Source organism: Camellia sinensis, chromosome 11 (assembly GCF_055761805.1).
Source record: "Camellia sinensis isolate YWXY chromosome 11, ASM5576180v1, whole genome shotgun sequence".
NCBI classification, from domain to species: domain Eukaryota; kingdom Viridiplantae; phylum Streptophyta; class Magnoliopsida; order Ericales; family Theaceae; genus Camellia; species Camellia sinensis.
The window spans coordinates 45043760-45061708 of record NC_138971.1 but is presented as its reverse complement, the minus strand read 5'-3'; the positions used below and the strand labels follow the sequence as shown (position 1 = coordinate 45061708).

At 32.6% G+C, this 17949-nt stretch overlaps 2 protein-coding genes across 2 annotated transcripts; both read left to right on the top strand.

The window, feature by feature from the left end:
- The first annotated feature begins 13098 nt into the window (after window positions 1-13098).
- Window positions 13099-13977, top strand: LOC145802304 (protein FAR1-RELATED SEQUENCE 5-like). Its single transcript, XM_082894992.1, has one exon. It carries the CDS (start codon window positions 13099-13101, stop codon window positions 13975-13977), a length of 879 nt encoding a protein of 292 aa, XP_082751118.1.
- A 92-nt stretch (window positions 13978-14069) lies between these two features.
- On the top strand, window positions 14070-14637 carry LOC145802303 (protein FAR1-RELATED SEQUENCE 9-like). Its single transcript, XM_082894991.1, has 2 exons — window positions 14070-14483; window positions 14602-14637. Exons 1-2 carry the CDS (start codon window positions 14070-14072, stop codon window positions 14635-14637), a joined length of 450 nt encoding a protein of 149 aa, XP_082751117.1.
- The last annotated feature ends 3312 nt before the right edge of the window (window positions 14638-17949 follow it).

Genomic DNA, 17949 nt, shown 5'->3' with positions numbered 1-17949 from the left:
TATTATAAGCAAAGTGACATCATTTTCCCCTATTCTTCACTCTTTCTCTCTTTTCACTGTTTCTAGGTCTCTCTCTCCTCTGTTTTTATCTGCAACTCTGTCTCACTCTCCCGCGCATTTCCTCCCTCCATCTACTTTCTCTCCTTTCATTTACGACTCTTCTTCGGTGCCCTAACCCTACGCCGACAACCACTCTTTCTTCACTCTCTTTCGGTGCACCAAGCCGACGTTGCAAGCCCAAATTGAAGGCCACTCATTGAATTTGAAGGCAATGCATCACTCTCTCACACTCTCTCTATCTCTCTCACCTTCAGCATTGTTGACATTGATAACCTGTGTTGTTTGTATCGTTTTTGATGAAATGCCTAAACGAAAAATCAATTATGAAAAATCATTGAACCCTTCACATATTATACTTGCGGAAAAGTCTATAGTACATTTTGTATAAAAAATGTACGGTACATACAAAATCAATGGTTAGGATTGAGCCACATCATTAAAAGTGACCTGCTAAACAGGTCACTTTTTATAGTTATGAGCTAAAATCATATTTCTTCATAACTATAATCAAATTGATCATAACTTAGCTATAACTACATCTCATAACCAACACCATTTTGTTCATAACTAATATCACATATTTCATAACCACATCTCATAACCAACACCATTTTGTTCATAACTAATATCACATATTTCATAATCATAATCACATATCTCATAACCAACACCACTTTGATCATAACAAATATCACATATCTCATAACTATTGATCACATACCTCATAACCACATCTCATAACCAATCCCTTTGAGTCATAACCAACATCACATATCTCATAACCACTAGTTACATATCCCGTAACCAACACCTTTTTGTCATAACCAATATCACATATTTCATAACTCATAACCATTACCCACATATCTCATAACTACTAACACATATAGCATAACCAAATACCCTTTGGCACCACTTTGCTCATAACCATTACTCACATATCTCATAACCACTCATAACTATTACCCACATATCTCATAACCACTAACACATGTAGCATAACCAAATACCCTTTGACACCACTTTGCTCATAACCATTACCCACATATCTCATAACCACTCATAACCATTACCCACATATCTCATAACCACTAACAAATATAGTATAACCAAACACCCTTTGACACCACTTTACTCATAACCATTACCCACATATCTCATAACCACTCATAGCCATTACCCACATATCTCATAACCACTAACACATATAGCATAACCAAACACCCTTTGACACCACTTTGCTCATAACCATTACCCACATATCTCATAACCACTGATAACCATTATCCACATATCTCATAACCACTAACACATATGCCATAACCAAACATCCTTTGACACCACTTTACTCATAACCATTACCCACATATCTCATAACCACTAACACATATAGCATAACCAAACACCTTTTGACACCACTTTGCTCATAACCATTACCCACATATCTCATAACCACTCATAACCATTACCCACATATCTCATAACCACTAACACATATAGCATAACCAAACACTTTTTGGCACCACTTTGCTCATAACTATTACCCACATATCTCATAACCACTAACACATATAGCATAACCAAATACCCTTTGACACCACTTTGCTCGTAACCATTACCCACATATCTCATAACCACTAACACATATAGCATAACCAAACACCCTTTGACACCACTTTACTCATAACCATTACCCACATATCTCATAACCAACATCACATATATCATAACTACTAATCACATATCTTGTAACCAAACACCCTTTGACTTATAACTATACCACTCTCCTCATAACCAAAATCACATATCTCGTAATCACTAATCATATATCTCATTACCTTTACCCACATATATTATAACCACATCTCATAACCAGCACCCTTTGTTTCATAATCAATATCACATATATCATAACTACTAATCTTATATCTCATAACCACTACCCACATATAGGGGTGTAAATTTAGCCCATGAGCTCGCGGCACACCCCAAGTCCGCTCGTGCCCTGGGTAGGCCTAACTAGGCTTGAGCCTAAACCCAACCTAAGACCTTGAGCTATGTGTTCTAGAGCCCGACCCGACCCTGGTGTGTTATGGAGTGTGACCTATCCCGTGAGATCGCCCCGAAATTTTCTTTCGCATCTGGCTCGACCTGACCCCAATGGCTCCCTGCCCCCATTGTCAATGCAATGGTCAAAAATTTAAATCAAAACAATTTGAAAGAGTCATATAACCGTTAATTCCACCAACAATCAATTTTATTTATTTTTATTTTTATATATATAAATTAACTCCTCCCTCCCAAGTCCTATAAATACCATCCCTCTCACATTTTATTTCTCAAAACAAATTTGTCTCTCAAACTCTCATTCTCTCTAAACTCTCATGCATATACAAATCTTTGGCCGTAGTTATGATTTTATCAATTTGTACATATCTTATAGAACTGTTGAAAATGAATATTACGATTTTGTTGTACTGTTTTGCTATCTCAGCTCTCTTCATCTATCAAACATCTCTCTCATTCCTTACTGTCACTGTAGATATCTCCGATGTTCCTTATCGAAAACAACACCATCTTTGACATTATTTTCACAGACGACAAGTCCGTTCAGTCTCTCTTACTCATATTCCCTTCCCTTTCGCTCTATTGGTTAATTTTCTCTAACTCTCATTTTTTGTTCCATGGCTATAAGTCGTAGATTAAATTATTTGATTATTGTCATTACATTCTGTGTTTATCTGTATCATTAGAGATCCCGATTGGTGATTAAATTATTTAAAAATTTTAGATGTTTTTGTTACACCAATTAGTGGGTAGTTACATAATTTTTGGTTAATGTTATGAAATTTTGGAAATTAGTTACGACATTTGTGATTTTCTAGAATTTTAAACAATTTCGTTACGCCAATTAGTGATACAGTTATGTATTTTCTATTTTATATCACAAAACTTTGTGACTTGATTACAATATTATGGTCTGTTTGGTAACTAATCCGTTTTTAGTTTTCAGTTTATATTTATAAAAATTTTAAAAACTGTCATAAAAACTTGTTTGATAGTTTTTTTTGGTTTATAAATGATTGTCTCAGTTTATAAATTTGAGGAAAAAACGTAAACTTAAAAAATGAGTTTACGTTTTCAGTTTTTAATTTTTTTTTCAATTAATTTATTTTCAATTATTTTTTTCAAATGATTTTTTTTGAAATATTTTTTTTTCAAATAAATATTTTTTTAATTATTATTTTTCAATTAATTTTTTTTTCAAATAATTTTTTTTCAAATAATTTTTTTTTCAATTAACTTTTTTTTTTCAAATAATTTTTTTTTCAATTATTTTTTCAATTAATTTTTTTTTTCAAATATTTTTTTTTTCAATTAATTTTTTTCCCAATTAATTTTTTTTTAATTATTTTTTTCAATTATTTTTTTAATTAACTTTTTTCAATTATAATGTGTGTGATCCCATTGTTATGAATAATAAAAATAAATATAAATATTTTAGGCCTGAACAAACATATTTTTTAGTTTATATTTTTAAAATTTTGTAAACATTTGTTCAAACCAAACGCGTTTGTAATTTATGTTTTTCTAAAAATAAACAAAACCAATTTATAAAATTTTTGTAAACATAAACTAAAAACGTAAACGTTACCAAACGCTACCTTATAGTCTCTAAAATTTTGTCTATTATGTTTACGCCAATTTATGGTGTGATTATACATTTTGTAATTGATGAGTAAAATATTTTTTTTATTAATTTTACTTAATAAAAATATATAAGAATTTATATTAAAAATAAATAAAAAAAATTTGAGTATAAATTGATAAAATTATAAATTAATAATTTATTTTATTATAAGACTCTAATTATTTTAATTTTTTTTTATCATGATTATTACATAATTCCCCCAAATAATTTCGCCCAAAAGAACAAACATCCAAATTTCCAAATTTTGTGAAAATCAAAATTCCCTCCTCTCATGACAAATCCCTCAGACCCTTTCTTCATCCCAAACGTCTTCAAAAATTACTCTCTCTCTCTCTCTCTCTCTCTCTCTGCCCTTGCCACGGCCGAGACCTGCGCCGCCGCATCCTCTACCACAGAGAAAAGCTCCCAAAGCTGTTGACAAAGATCTGTATAGGATCTCGCCGGAGCTCCTTCTCGCCAAGCACCGAAGAGTGAGTTTATTCTGCCATTTTCCTTTCCTCCTCGTTTTAGCAAGCTACATGCCTCAATGTATGTCTCTCTTTCTCGCTCTACTACTTGTTTCTCTCCCTTTCTCCATCTCCATTCTATGAAACCCTAGACCGAAATCCCCTTCTTCGAAACTGCCCCTTTCACCTTTGTGAACTCACTGGGTTGGTTTATAAAATTAGGAAAATATGATTTGAATAGGTTTAGGTTTTTTAAGTTTGTTAGTTGTGTTGATTCCATATATATATATATATATATATATACACTTGAAATTTGGCTTGTGTGAAATCTGATGTGTTGGTAATTGAATTTTGTAACCATGTAACTGATATGAGACTAATTTTTTATTTGCTTATTGAAATCTGTTTATTTTTCTAACAATTACGCTTGTGGTGGCTTGATTTTCCTATGAGAAACAAAATTAAAGTGGTTTGGATGTATTACCTTTAGCAATTTTCTGGGAATTGTATAAACTGAGAAATGAATGGATATTTTGATGTTACTGTATAAACCCATTCAACATACCCTATTTGCTTATTGGACTTTTGTTCTGCAACCCAACTTTGAAGAATCATGATTTGAGGCACCATACTAGGAACATAGATTACTATTAATTCAAATAATTTGTTAAACAAAAGAAGTGTTTGTGCTATAATCAGTTGAGAGATTACTAAAATAGGTCCATGAGATATATACCTTTTAGTTTAGGGCTACTTTTCCTTTCTTTTCTTTTTTCCCCCCTCACCTTGCATTTTGAGTTGTCTATGACTCTTTTCTGTTGGATTGATTGTTTAAATTCTGCATTCTCAACCCTGATTTGACTAAGAACCAAACCCATTTAATATAGTTCATCTAAATGGTTAGGCCTCCATAATCCAGGCCATAAATTTGTTGGACCTTCGGTGTAGTGTTCATAATCTTGACCTTCTTTAAATTTTTAGCATGTTCTCTTTTGGGATTGGTTAGAATTATCTATTTGTTTTGGTTTTTGAGGGAATTGTAGAGAACTATACAAGAATTGAAGTAATAAATATGTTGGGCAATTTGTGAGCTCACCTATGTCATTAATCTGGCACTGCCATGTGTGATTATCTTCTTTTTGAGATGTAAAAAATGTTCAATACATATTTTCTTTCCATTGAATGACAAGTAATGTAGGGTACCTTTTTCAATAGTAATATCAGTTTAGGTTAATTTCTAACAAAATTTCAGATAAACAAAAGTCTTTTCTAGGATGGTGAATTCTATAGGACAGCTTTTGTCAGGCATTTGATAGGAACAGGCAAAGATAGAAAAGGGGGATTGATGACTCTGATTTGGTCTTTAAAATGGAATCCAATGCTTTTCATGAAAAGGCAACCTCATTTTAGGGTCTAGATCCCTTATGTCTCTTACAAGAATGAGAGACTATCAGATAAATAAGAAATAGATAAAGTAATTTCAAATTTCAAAATTTAATTTTCATTTGCACCGAATACATATCTATACTCTATTAGTATGTAATTATTTTTTTGATTTTCATTTATTTGATATTTGTCCTACAAGAACTGTTATATGCCATTGATGTGTGCAGGCAAAATATAATGCCATGTTAGGTTGATTGGTATAGGGTATGTTGAATGATTGTGCACAACATCATGACTATTGTGCCTATACTCATTAATGTTGGAAAGTATGCATTTTCAACTATGTTAAGATATCAATGCTAACAATCAATATGGGTGGTTGGCCATTTTGGTGTAGCACCATGAAGCTTCTTAGGAGGTCTTGGAAAATGGTTTTGAGATCATTGTCATATCTCAATATATGACTGGACTCTTTTTTCTCTTTTCTTTTCTGTTTTTTTCCTTTTTTTTTTTTTGGTTGATGTATTACCTTTAGCAATCTCATTCTTTTTGGTTTTCTCCTTAATTTTCTCTTCAATGCAATGTTCCAATCACAAGCATCCTTTTAGGATGTGACACAAAAAAGGTGAAACTCACCATTTAAAAATAACATTTTGATTTAGTTTTCTTTTCCTTCTAAATCTTCAAATTTCAGAATTTATCACCAACTTGGTTTGGAAAATGAAATCAAAGCCAGAAAATCAGAGAAGTTGGGGGACTTGGTGACTTACATCCACCATTTGGGGACATTGATTGTCAGCATCTATACAAAAGTCCTAGTCTAGTTTTCATATCTCTTTTTTGCTCCAACCAGAGCATTTTTTATGCAAAGTTGATCTTACAACCCATGCATTTTTTCAGATTATTGAACATGCAAGTTGAATTGGTCTGATAGGCACTCCAATTTACTTAATTGTTGATTTGTGATGGGGTTTAATGTGTTATCTGTGTGTTGGTGTGTAGGTTGATTATGTAATCATCATTGGCTCTTATTCCTTATTATCTACCAGTAATATAGTTGGAATTTGCATTTTTTTTCTTTTTTCATTTCAGTTTTTTAATTTTCATGGCTCCGAGTGCTGAGAAGTGCAAATAGGATTACTGGATTATGTGGAACATCTGTATCTGGGTATCTACCGTAAGAGTCTCACGTCAGTTTTGTCTTAAGGGTGCAATTCTGGGTTCTGTGGTTTTGTTTTGTTTTTATTTCATTTTCTCCGCCTAGGTTGGTTTTGTATTTCAGAGCTCATGCTTTTGCAAATGGATTTCGCTTGTGAAGTTTTGTCATTCTTTTAACAATTTTTTCTTCATGAATTATTTGTGTTAGTGAAATAGATTTTCTTCTAAACTAAGAAATGAAAAATAGAGAAAAGACCTAAAAATTAGGATACGGGTACAACCAACATACATTCGTAAAATATATATATAATTTTTAGTATTGTATTATATATAAACTCAAACCATTTTTGAGCCAATGGCCAACCACTTTATGCTTTTTTAGTAGGTCCTACACAAATTTCATTTCAATATCAAATCTACATTGTTTTTATTGTCCTTGTACATTTTGTTTTTATTCTTTATATGTCATATGCAATAGTGTTGTACACAAGTTTACTTGTTTAACTCCAATTTTAGTGTGAAACAAATAATAAATAAATAAAAATATAAAATTTCTGAAACCTCAATAGCATCAGAAATTTCGAGAATTGCTGATAATTCCCCACCTACAACTTTGAGTGTAAAGTCCATGTTTTTCTGTGGCAGAATCATAGGGGGAATTGTAGTATCAAAAATCAAGTGCATAGTAATTTTTCAAAATTTTATATAATTCTTTTTATGATGACATGATAAATATATGAATATTTGCACAAATTTGCGTGATTTATCATGAAGATGACTTCCAAAATGTTGGAAACTAGACTAATAAGTTCAAAGAGGGACAAAGATACAAAATACCCACCTTTTCCATCAAAGAATAACAAACAGCCCCAAAATATGGAAACTCGTCAACTAGTGGTTTGAAAATTAATCTGAAAACTCCCGTGAATCCAATATTTTGACCTAGATGAAAATATATACGAAAAAAATATTAAAGTGGCATCTTATGGTAAAATTCCAATAACCGAACATTCTTTACTTTATATCATGTTATCCAATTTTTTAGTCACCTGTTATTCTTCAAAGAGAGTGAAAGAGAACACATTGATTATCTATAAAATAAGTATTAGAAGTACTATACACACAATAAATAAATAAATAAATAATATAAATAAATAAATAAAATGTGAAAATAAAATAAATTTGAGAGTAGTTTTTAATAGTTTTGCTACTAGGAAAAGTTTTATTGATATGAGAAATAAGTTGAAGATCACCTGTATAGGTAATCCAATGCCGACTCTAGTTTTAACATCAAGTATGATACTTTTCCTATATGGTGAACTGCCAGTCTCCTTGCTGTACTGGTTTACTGTATGGTGAACTGTTCTGGTTTCTGATTTCACGTAGGCTCTGTTGTTTTGAACTGCCATTCTGGTGTTGCTGCTATTTGAGGTGTTTTGTTTGCCTCAGTTTTGGTGTGGCCTCAACTGTTGGCCTTGTCTGGTTTTGCTAATCCAGCTTCTGCTTATTCTGGTTTCCTTATCTATCTGTGCTGTTCTCTGTTTGATTTGTGGGTGGCTGTTCTTTGTTTGATCTGTTATTTGGGGTCTGTTATTTAGATGCCATTGTAGTGCTCTTGTAGTTTGGTTATAAGTTGGAATGTTCATCAGTTTTCCCAAGAAAACATGCATGGAATTCTTTGAAGCCCAAATTCTGTTGTGCCAATGTTCTTTTTAAGGATATTTTTTGGCTTATCGGATGCCACTGCCAGTGTTATGTCAAGGCCATGCTTCCATAGCACTTTTTGTTGTCTCAGTAATATCAGATCCCTGCTCTGCATATGTATTCCTGCTCTGGGTGTTGTGTCTGGTTGTTGGTTGGTCTGTTTTTTTCTTTTTTTCTTTTTTCTCGACTTCCTCATCAAAGATCAAACAGAAATCAAACAAACCTGTGAATTGTGTAGCCACAATACCAAGAGTCAACTTTTAAAACTTGAGAGATGATAAGATAACTGATCTATATTGTTCAAGAATTGGCTTAGCAGAACTTCGAATTAGCTCTGATGTTGCCTATGCCACCATGTGTCAAAATTGAAGTAATTTAAGTAAAATAAAATAAAATGCTTTCATTATCATCACATTGAATCCAACAACAAATAAAAGGGCAAACTACCAATATGTCCTAATAGCTGTCATTATTAGCATCATCAATGATCTTCATTGATATAGGGTGTGGTATACATCACATCAAGTTAAATCTATACCAAACATTCAAATTCTAGGAACTTTTCTACGTATAAATAATTTATGTTAAACAAGAATTATAACCAAAGTCATAGTTGTTGTCATTTATAATTACTCACTTTATGATATATAACTTCATGTAACTATAACATATTGATTGATGTTGGCTCAAATCATTTGGAAAATCCACTCCCACATTTTTATTATATTTTGAATTTTTTTGGAAAATAATAAGCTAGCACAAAAGAAGAAGAAAATTATGTGAATGTGCTTTGCTTTCTATAACGTTGAAACCATCATATTTCCTTAATGTTATGTTTGGATCATAGATTTAGCTAGGGATTTGGAAATGGAAATGGAAAGGGAAAGGGAAAGGGAAAGGGAAAGGGAAAGGGAAAATGTGTGTTGAATGTAATTATAAGAACATTTGTTTATTTAATTTTTTTTGTATATATTTTTATTTAATTTTTTGTTGAAGTGGTCAAACGGTTGGTTGTGGTACATTTGTTTAAGTGTTTATTTATGTAATGGTTATTGAGACTTTGAACAAAGGTAGTAGACTTTCATCTTTGTTATTGTTTATGCAGTTTGTTAATGTCAAAAGATGTGCAAAATAATAATTTCCGTACATAGATTCTTTGTTTTCTCCCCACAATCATTAATTTCCTTACGTATTGTCTTCTTTACTGAGTCTATTTCAATGTTCTGTTTTTGTTTGTTATGGTCCTCAATTTCTCCATCTTAATGTAGAAGTAAAGCTATACCTCCTCCATCCCTTCGTCTCTAGCGGTTGCATTAGCAGGTGTGTTTTTTAATTTATTTGCTTTTAATTAATAGCAGGGCACTGCCGGGTATGCTATTTTATTTATTTGTGCTGTCTTTTTTTATTTATTTGTTTATTTCAATTGATAGCAGGGCACTGGCGGGTGTGCTATTTTATTTATTTGTGCTGTCTTTTTTATTTTTATTTTTATTTGTTTCTTTTAATTGATAGCAGGGCACTGGCGGTTGTGCTATTTTATTTATTTGTGCTGTCTTTTTTTATTTATTTGTTTATTTTAATTGATAGCAGGGCACTGGCGGGTGTGCTACGTTATTTATTTGTGCTGTCTTTTTTTATTTATTTGTTTATTTTAATTGATAGCAGGGCACTGGCGGGTGTGCTATTTTATTTATTTGTGCTGTCGTTTTTATTTATTTGTTTATTTTAATTGATAGCAGGGCACTGGCGGGTGTGCTATTTTATTTATTTGTGCTGTCTTTTTTTATTTATTTGTTTCTTTTAATTGATAGCAGGGCACTGGCGGGTGTGCTACGTTATTTATTTGTGCTGTCTTTTTTTATTTATTTGTTTATTTTAATTGATAGCAGGGCACTGGCGGGTGTGCTATTTTATTTATTTGTGCTGTCTTTTTTATTTATTTGTTTATTTTAATTGATAGCAGGGCATTGGTGGGTGTGCTATTGAATTTATTTGTGTTGTCTTTTTTATTTATTTGTTTATTTTAATTGATAGTAGGGCACTGGCAGGTGTGCTTTTATTTTGTTTGTTTATTTTAATTGACAGTAGGATACTTGCGGGTGTACTGTCTTTTTTTTAGAGGGAGATGATGTCACAAGAGAAAGATTGAATTCATTTTTGGTTGAACTCAAATTTGTTGAATGACATGTAAATGTCTGGAAATTCTGAACTGATACTTTTGCTTCCCACCCAGGACAAAAATAAACATAATTTTGAGGGACTAGAGAAATGTACATGTTTGAAAAGAAAGAACTCTAGGGCAAATACATCACAAGAGAGTCTGGTTCAAGTAAATTCATTAATTTTGATAGACATTTGAAAATTCTATACTGAGATTTTTGCCTACAGCCACCCATCACAGACGAAGCATGAATCCTCTAGAGTGTTTATTTTATTTTATTTTCAAGTGATTCTACATATATAATAATTGCTTCCAAAATTGTGTTGTAAGTAGTAGAGAGAATAAGGTATGGAGGGGATGTAAAATGAGAAGACAAATAGTTGTAGTCCTATTTAAACCCTCTTTAGGGATAATAAACGAGCTGAACAGTTGATTGTTATAACTTGCTTTGATAACTTTAGCGAATTTTAAAATTTGTTCAACTTTGGTTCGTTAAATTTTCGAGTCGATATCAAATGAGTTTTTCTCAAGCCGACCTGAAGTAGTTTGGTAGTTTTAGATTAATCAAACAGAGCCGAACAAGCAATTAACTATTCAAGTTTGGCTTATTTACTTAACGAACTGAGCTCGAACGAGTTTTTAATGAGCTGAACAAAAGTCGAGCTCAAGTTGTTTGGTTCGTTTATCACTCCTAAAGTTGTTGAAAAAGTTGCCAATGGTTGGCGGATGGCGGTAGCTGGCAACAATGGTTGGTAGCGGTAAGGTGGGACAAATAGGTGACACGTGTATAATTAGGTGATATTTAGACAAGTAATTAGAAAAGTACGTGACATGTGTACAGATAAATAACATTTGAACATATAGATAAATTTTTGGACAGATAACCTCCTTTTCATTTGAACACGTGTATAATTTTTTTTTTCATTCGAGGGTATAACCTCCTTTTGCTTTCTATTGATGTTTTTATTTTCACTACCATTTTCATTTATATTAAAAAAAAGTAATTTGCTTGGTAGGGATATACATAATATCACTTTTTCCTGAATAATTTTTGATAGGGATATCCCCAGTGTATCAAAAAATTTGCCCCTATGTTTATGTGTGTTGTAATTATAAGAACTCTCTCGATTCTTATTTACTTGGAATGGTGATCCATAAATATATGGGTCCATCTTATTTTCATAATTAATAGATCTATAAGATGAAAGATTATATCTATAGTATTTTTGAAAATTCTCATTTTGATTTGGTAATGAATATACTTCGTAGTTGTTTTGTTTTTTTGTAATGAATTAATAGGTCTTTTTCATATGAATTCTCTTTGTTTAAATATTGATTTTGAATTGTACGACATTGATTGATTCTATTTTTCCATTTTGCTGCTATTAATCTAGACCATCTAATTTGAGATAAACGGTATTGATAATGACCTTTTAACTAGTTTTTCCATTGATTTAGTCCAGAATTCCGAAGTTTCTTAGGTCTTAATTCATAATGAATTATTCCTTGTTTTCCAAAATAATCTTTTATTGAAGTCTTAAGAAAAAAAGACGTTCTGTGATATTGAAGAATAGATCTTAACTTATACAAGGAGGATAAGTCAAAAAAATTCTGTGAATTCTAATTACTAACATTATATACAGTCGAAATAAAATTCATTTTATTTTTATTTGTTTTATTAATTCTTTGCTATAAAGTTATAAGTTTGATTAGTTATTTGCCAAAGAACCCAAATGAATTGCCTTAATGAGTCTCCATATATTTTTATTTATTTGCTTTTTCCTTTTCTTTGTTTCTATTTTATTGTGTTTCTATTGATCAACCAATATTTTGATTGTTGATTACAGAATCATTCTCTATTTATTTTGATTTTCAATAACTATGTTATTAATGGAAAGTTATTAAATGTTTTCAATAACTATGTCATTAAATCTATGTACATTATTCTACTATTGTTTTTGTCTGTTATTTGCTCTTTTACAAAATTCTCTTATGTGATTTTAGGAATTTTCATTCATTTTATAAGATAATGTTATTCTTTTCGTATTGTTTTTGATGTAGTTATCATGGATCCTTTTGGATGTACCAAATTTGAGCGCAAGCTTGAAGATGACGAAGTTTGTGGGAATAAAGAAGAATTAGGTTCCCATGCAAATGACCCTATTCAAAGTTTAACCAAGAATGATGTTCTTGAAATGCAATTCAATTCAGAAGAGGATGCCAATGATTTCTATAATCAATATGCTAAAGTTGTGGGATTTAGCATTAGGAAAGACACGCGAACAATGCAGGCAACAAAGGTTCTTAGTAGAAAATGGGTATGCTCAAGGCAAGGCCAAAGAGCAAAGCAACACTTGGCCCGTATTGATCGAAAAAGAACTGCCAGGGCATTGACTAGAGTTGGTTGTGATGCTCATTTTCGCATAAGGTACAATCTAGATGTAGGCAAATACATTGTCACTCAGTTTAACATGGAACATAACCATCCATTGGCAACATCACCATGTGTGCCATTTCTTTGGTCGCATAGGTTTGTAAAGATCCCCGACAAAGCTCAAGTAAAGACTTTGCACGATGTTGGTGTCAAGACAAGCCAGATAATGGATTTGTTGGTGCAACAATCTGGGTCTTTCGCGAACGTGGGCTTTATTCACAAGGATTTGCACAATTATATTCAAGCCGAGCGCAAAGTAGAAATAAAGGATGGTGATGCGGAGTGTGCTTTGGCTTACTTATGTGCAAAAGCTGATGCTGACCCTTACTTCTTTTACAAGTATGACAAGGATCAAGAGAATCGGCTTGACAAATTGTTTTGGGCAGATTCAAGGTCTCGCCTAGACTATGCTGCATTTGGTGACGTGTTGGTCTTCGATACAACTTATAAAACGAATGCATATAACAAACCTTTTGTTATTTTCGCCGGGGTTAATAACCATTTTGAAACCACCATATTTGCATGCAGCTTGCTTGTTGATGAGACAATTGCAACATACACATGGGTTTTGCAGAAGTTGTTAGAGGCCATGGATAACAAAAGACCGGTGTCAGTGTTGACAGATGGGGATATGGCCATGCGTGAGGCAATACAAAAAGTCTTCCCGAGTGCCAAGCATCGTCTATGTAATTGGAATATGCACAGAAATGCCAAGCGAAATGTTCGAGTTGATGGATTCGAGGGACATTTCAAGCATCTCATGGATCTTGATGCGAATGAGGTTGTATTTGAGGAAGCTTGGAGTAAGATGGTTAGAAAATATGGCCTTCAAAATAACAAGTGGGTATCAGACACCTACAACAACAAAGGCATGTGGGCTCAGTCATATTTGCGTGGTCATTTTTTGCTAGAATGAAGAGTAGTCAGCGTTGTGAGGGTATGCATGCTTTTTTCAATAAGCGCCTCAAATGAAAACTGAAACTATTCGAATTTGTTAGATGTTTTGACATGGCCCTTTATCGGTTATGGAACAAAGAAGCGGATGCCGAGGCAAAAACTGACAACAGTGATCCTTGTCTTACCACAGCACTTCAGCCTCTAGAGAAACATGCAGCAACCATCTTTACCAGACGTTTGTTCTTAATGTTCCGTAATGAAATAATTGAGGAAGCATTGTTGATTTTTGATGGAAGGAAAGAGGAGTTCGATCATCGCATATACAAATTTTCAAAGTACACTGAATTTGGTTCCACATGGGAAGTGTCATACCATCCTGCAACTAGCATAATGAAATGTAGTTGCAAAAAGTTTGAGTTCATTGGACTTCCTTGCAGCCATATGATTTCTGTGATGAAATGTGAACACATAACTGAAATTCCCCCAGGTTGTGTGATGCATCGTTGGACAAAGCAAGCAAGAAAGGTTGGTGAACAACATTGCCAAGCCCAATTCTCTAGCACTCTCACACAGGAGACACGCTTTAGGGTTCTTTGCTCCTTTTTTACTGAAATGTGTTACTCTGCCTCACAAACATCTGAAGGATTTGAAGAGGCTAGGAATGCATTTTTCACTATGACATGTCGGATGAAGCAGCTTTGCATGGCCAAGGGAACTAATGTTGATGAAGGAAAAAGTTCACTACCGCCATTTGGGGTTGGTGATCCGAAAGTAGTGAACACGAAGGGGAATACTGCGGGATCCTACATGGCTAAACCTCGAAAGCCAAGGCGATGCCAATGTTGCAGGTATACATTATATTGTGCTTTGTGTCTTAATTTTTTTATTGTGAGGTAGTCTTGGCATTTTTGTTCTCTTTAATGATTGGTGATTTACTTGACAATGTAGGGTCGTCGGCCACACGAGGAGAACTTGCCCCCAAAACGATCATAAAACGGGACAAGTGGGTAGCAATTTGTTTGAGGAATACGATGATTATGATCCAATTGGTACTCCCACCCATTTTACACCGAAGCGTCCCAGGAATAATATGAGGCCATGTAAGATCCACCCTGTGAAGAGACGACTTTTTGTCACTAATGTGGATACGTCTCCAGTGTAGTTGAGCAAGGATGTTAATGACTTGCGTAGTTGCGATGCGCAAGTTGTCCAAAATTCAGCGTTCACTGATGCGGATACGTCTCTAGGTGATTACTTTTATGGCATCTTTTCAGTTCAAATTATGTTCATTTTGTTTGCATTTGCTTTGCAAATTTTATGTGTGGCTGCTTAATTCTAATTTCTTGATATGCCAAGATAGATTTTAGCTAGAACATTTAGATGTCATAACTGATTATGATGTTTACAACTTGATTATGGAAATAAATAATTTACGAACAGAAAATGACAAAAGAGTGTGTAATGACCAATATATCAAAATTCAATTTGTTATGATTTGAATAATAGATTTCAAGTGAACAAACCTTAACGACAATATAATTTGTTTCTGTAGGTGTTGCTGTGGGTAATAGTTGATATGATCGAGCGGGTGATATTGGAAGCTAAACTAAGATTTTTTTAAATTTTTTTTTTGAGGTCTTAAATCTGTTAGTATTTTGTATAAATACTCTTAAATGATGGTTGATGGATATTTGTTTTGCTGTATGGAAGTTCATATTTTGTATGCACACTTCTTTTTTTCCTTGAAGAAAGAATTTTGTAAGGAATTATCATTCACCAAACGAGGTTGTAAGAAACCCTACACTGCCTTGCAATAGTAACTTGCTTTTCAATATTGTTGATCTTCCGTCCAGGTTCATCAAAAGACACGTCAAGATGTATATATGTGTGTGGTTTTAATATCGTTGATGGATCAATTCTTTAAGATGTATATATGTGTAAGGTTTTAATATAAATATTAGACCATAGTTGCACTAGTAAAGGCTATAAAGCCATTTTGTTTAGTGTTTTTGCTCATTTTCGAAGCAAATGCACAACAGCAAGTGCATATAGAAAATTGAAGGTCATTATTCGATCGTTTTTTCCCATAAAATATTCTCTTGAAAATGGCCAAACTGTCATTTGGTATCACACACTGTATTGTTCTAATTTATAGAAGTAGCTGCCTTTGCCATTCTTGACAGCAGATTTTGCGAAGTATCTGAATTTACTCTTGACTGGGAATTTGTTAAATGTGTTTTTGTTATCCATATTTTATCTCTTTTACGTTTATTTTAGGTATGGGATACATATAATTATTTTGTGAAGTGATTGAGATAATATAGCCACGGAAAATTAGAGAAGCCTGAATTGTGATATCTTTTTTGGTTCTTGAATTTGTTAAGGAAAGGAAAAAGTTAATTAAAAAAAAAAAAAAATGAGAAGCAAAAATTTCTTACTGGGGTTTGGTTGGGCTGGGTTTAGGGTTGCTAACGAATTGAAATTTATTATTAATATAAGTATTATTATATATTTTAATAATAATTTTGTATTTTTTTAATTTTAATAAGTAAATTAATTTAAAGTTAATTCATTTTTAAGATCGAGTTTGAACTTGGCTCGTTTATGTAATTGAGCGAGCTCGAGTTCAACAAATATTTGACGAGCTGAGCTTGAGTTCGATTTTTGAAGCTCGACTAAAACTTGCTCAAGCTCGAGTTCGACTAATTCTTAATAAACGAGCTTAAACATTCAAAATTTTGATTCAGTTCGTTTGCAACCTAGTTGGGTTTCAAGGAAGAATGCATAGGAATTTTTCAAAACATTATTTTTCTTGCATGGTTCCTAGAGAAAAATGAATAGACACAAGCTAAAACACTTTGGTATTGTTTTATTTTAATGTTTTGTATTCTCGAAAATAGAAAAAACAAAAATGGACAACATTTTTTTTTTTTTGAAGTATACTTTTTATAAGAAACTTTAATGTTGTTATTTGAATTTTTCAAAACTGTTTTTGCATAATAGTAAAAATGATTAGTTTTATTTTTGAAATCATGAAAAATAAATGCCGCCCAATGTCCTACCCTAACGGTACTATGACGTCACTATGATATTTAGCGACTCTTTTGAAACGCCGTCATAGATATTTATACATTTTAAAAATCCAACCGTTGGGGCTAGGATATAGGGACGTTTAAAAAACGCTGCCATAGCCTTTTCTTTTCTTTTTAATTGTGCTAAGCTTGACATTTAAATATAGCGATAGATATTTATACCTGTCATAAACGATTATTAAGAACTAATAATTGATGTATATTAAATTAATAAATAAACTAAAGCTTGAAAGCAAAATTCATGTTCAAATTAAAAATAAAAAAAACAATGCATTGCATACCCAAGAATAGAAACAATTCATGTTCAAATTTTAAATACATCAATTAAAATCAAAGTCGTCTTTGTTCGCTCCCACAACCTTATCCACTATCTTTCCTTCTTTCAGGATCACAAAAGTCGTATAGCCTCTACTTCCATTTCAATTCACCCCTAGCTCTGAGTTCTGCACAAGGTAGCACACTTGAGAATATAATTTTATAACAAAGGTTGAGTTATAAACTCAAAGTTCACGAGTTTAAGAAATGCGATAACGTCATTGATTGTACGAACTTATGAAAAATTAAAAAGAATAGAGCATCACCAGCTTTATATTGCGCGATATCACCAACAATAGGAGCTAAATTATGCTTGTATATCACAAGATCAAGTAACAAGCGAGCCCTATGCAAATAGTCAAACTACATGGCAAAAGTAGTGAGTACGTAAAAACATCACACATTATAAAATTAGTCTTCATAAAACATAAGATACTGATAAGTGGACAGTTGGGTATAAATGTAAGTACCTTGATTACGCCCGAAGGCAAAGGTTTCCCTTGCATATATTTGATGACAAAAAGACCACAATCATAGCTATAGGAATGAGTGTAGTTGTAACAATAGAGTCAACGAACTTAGAG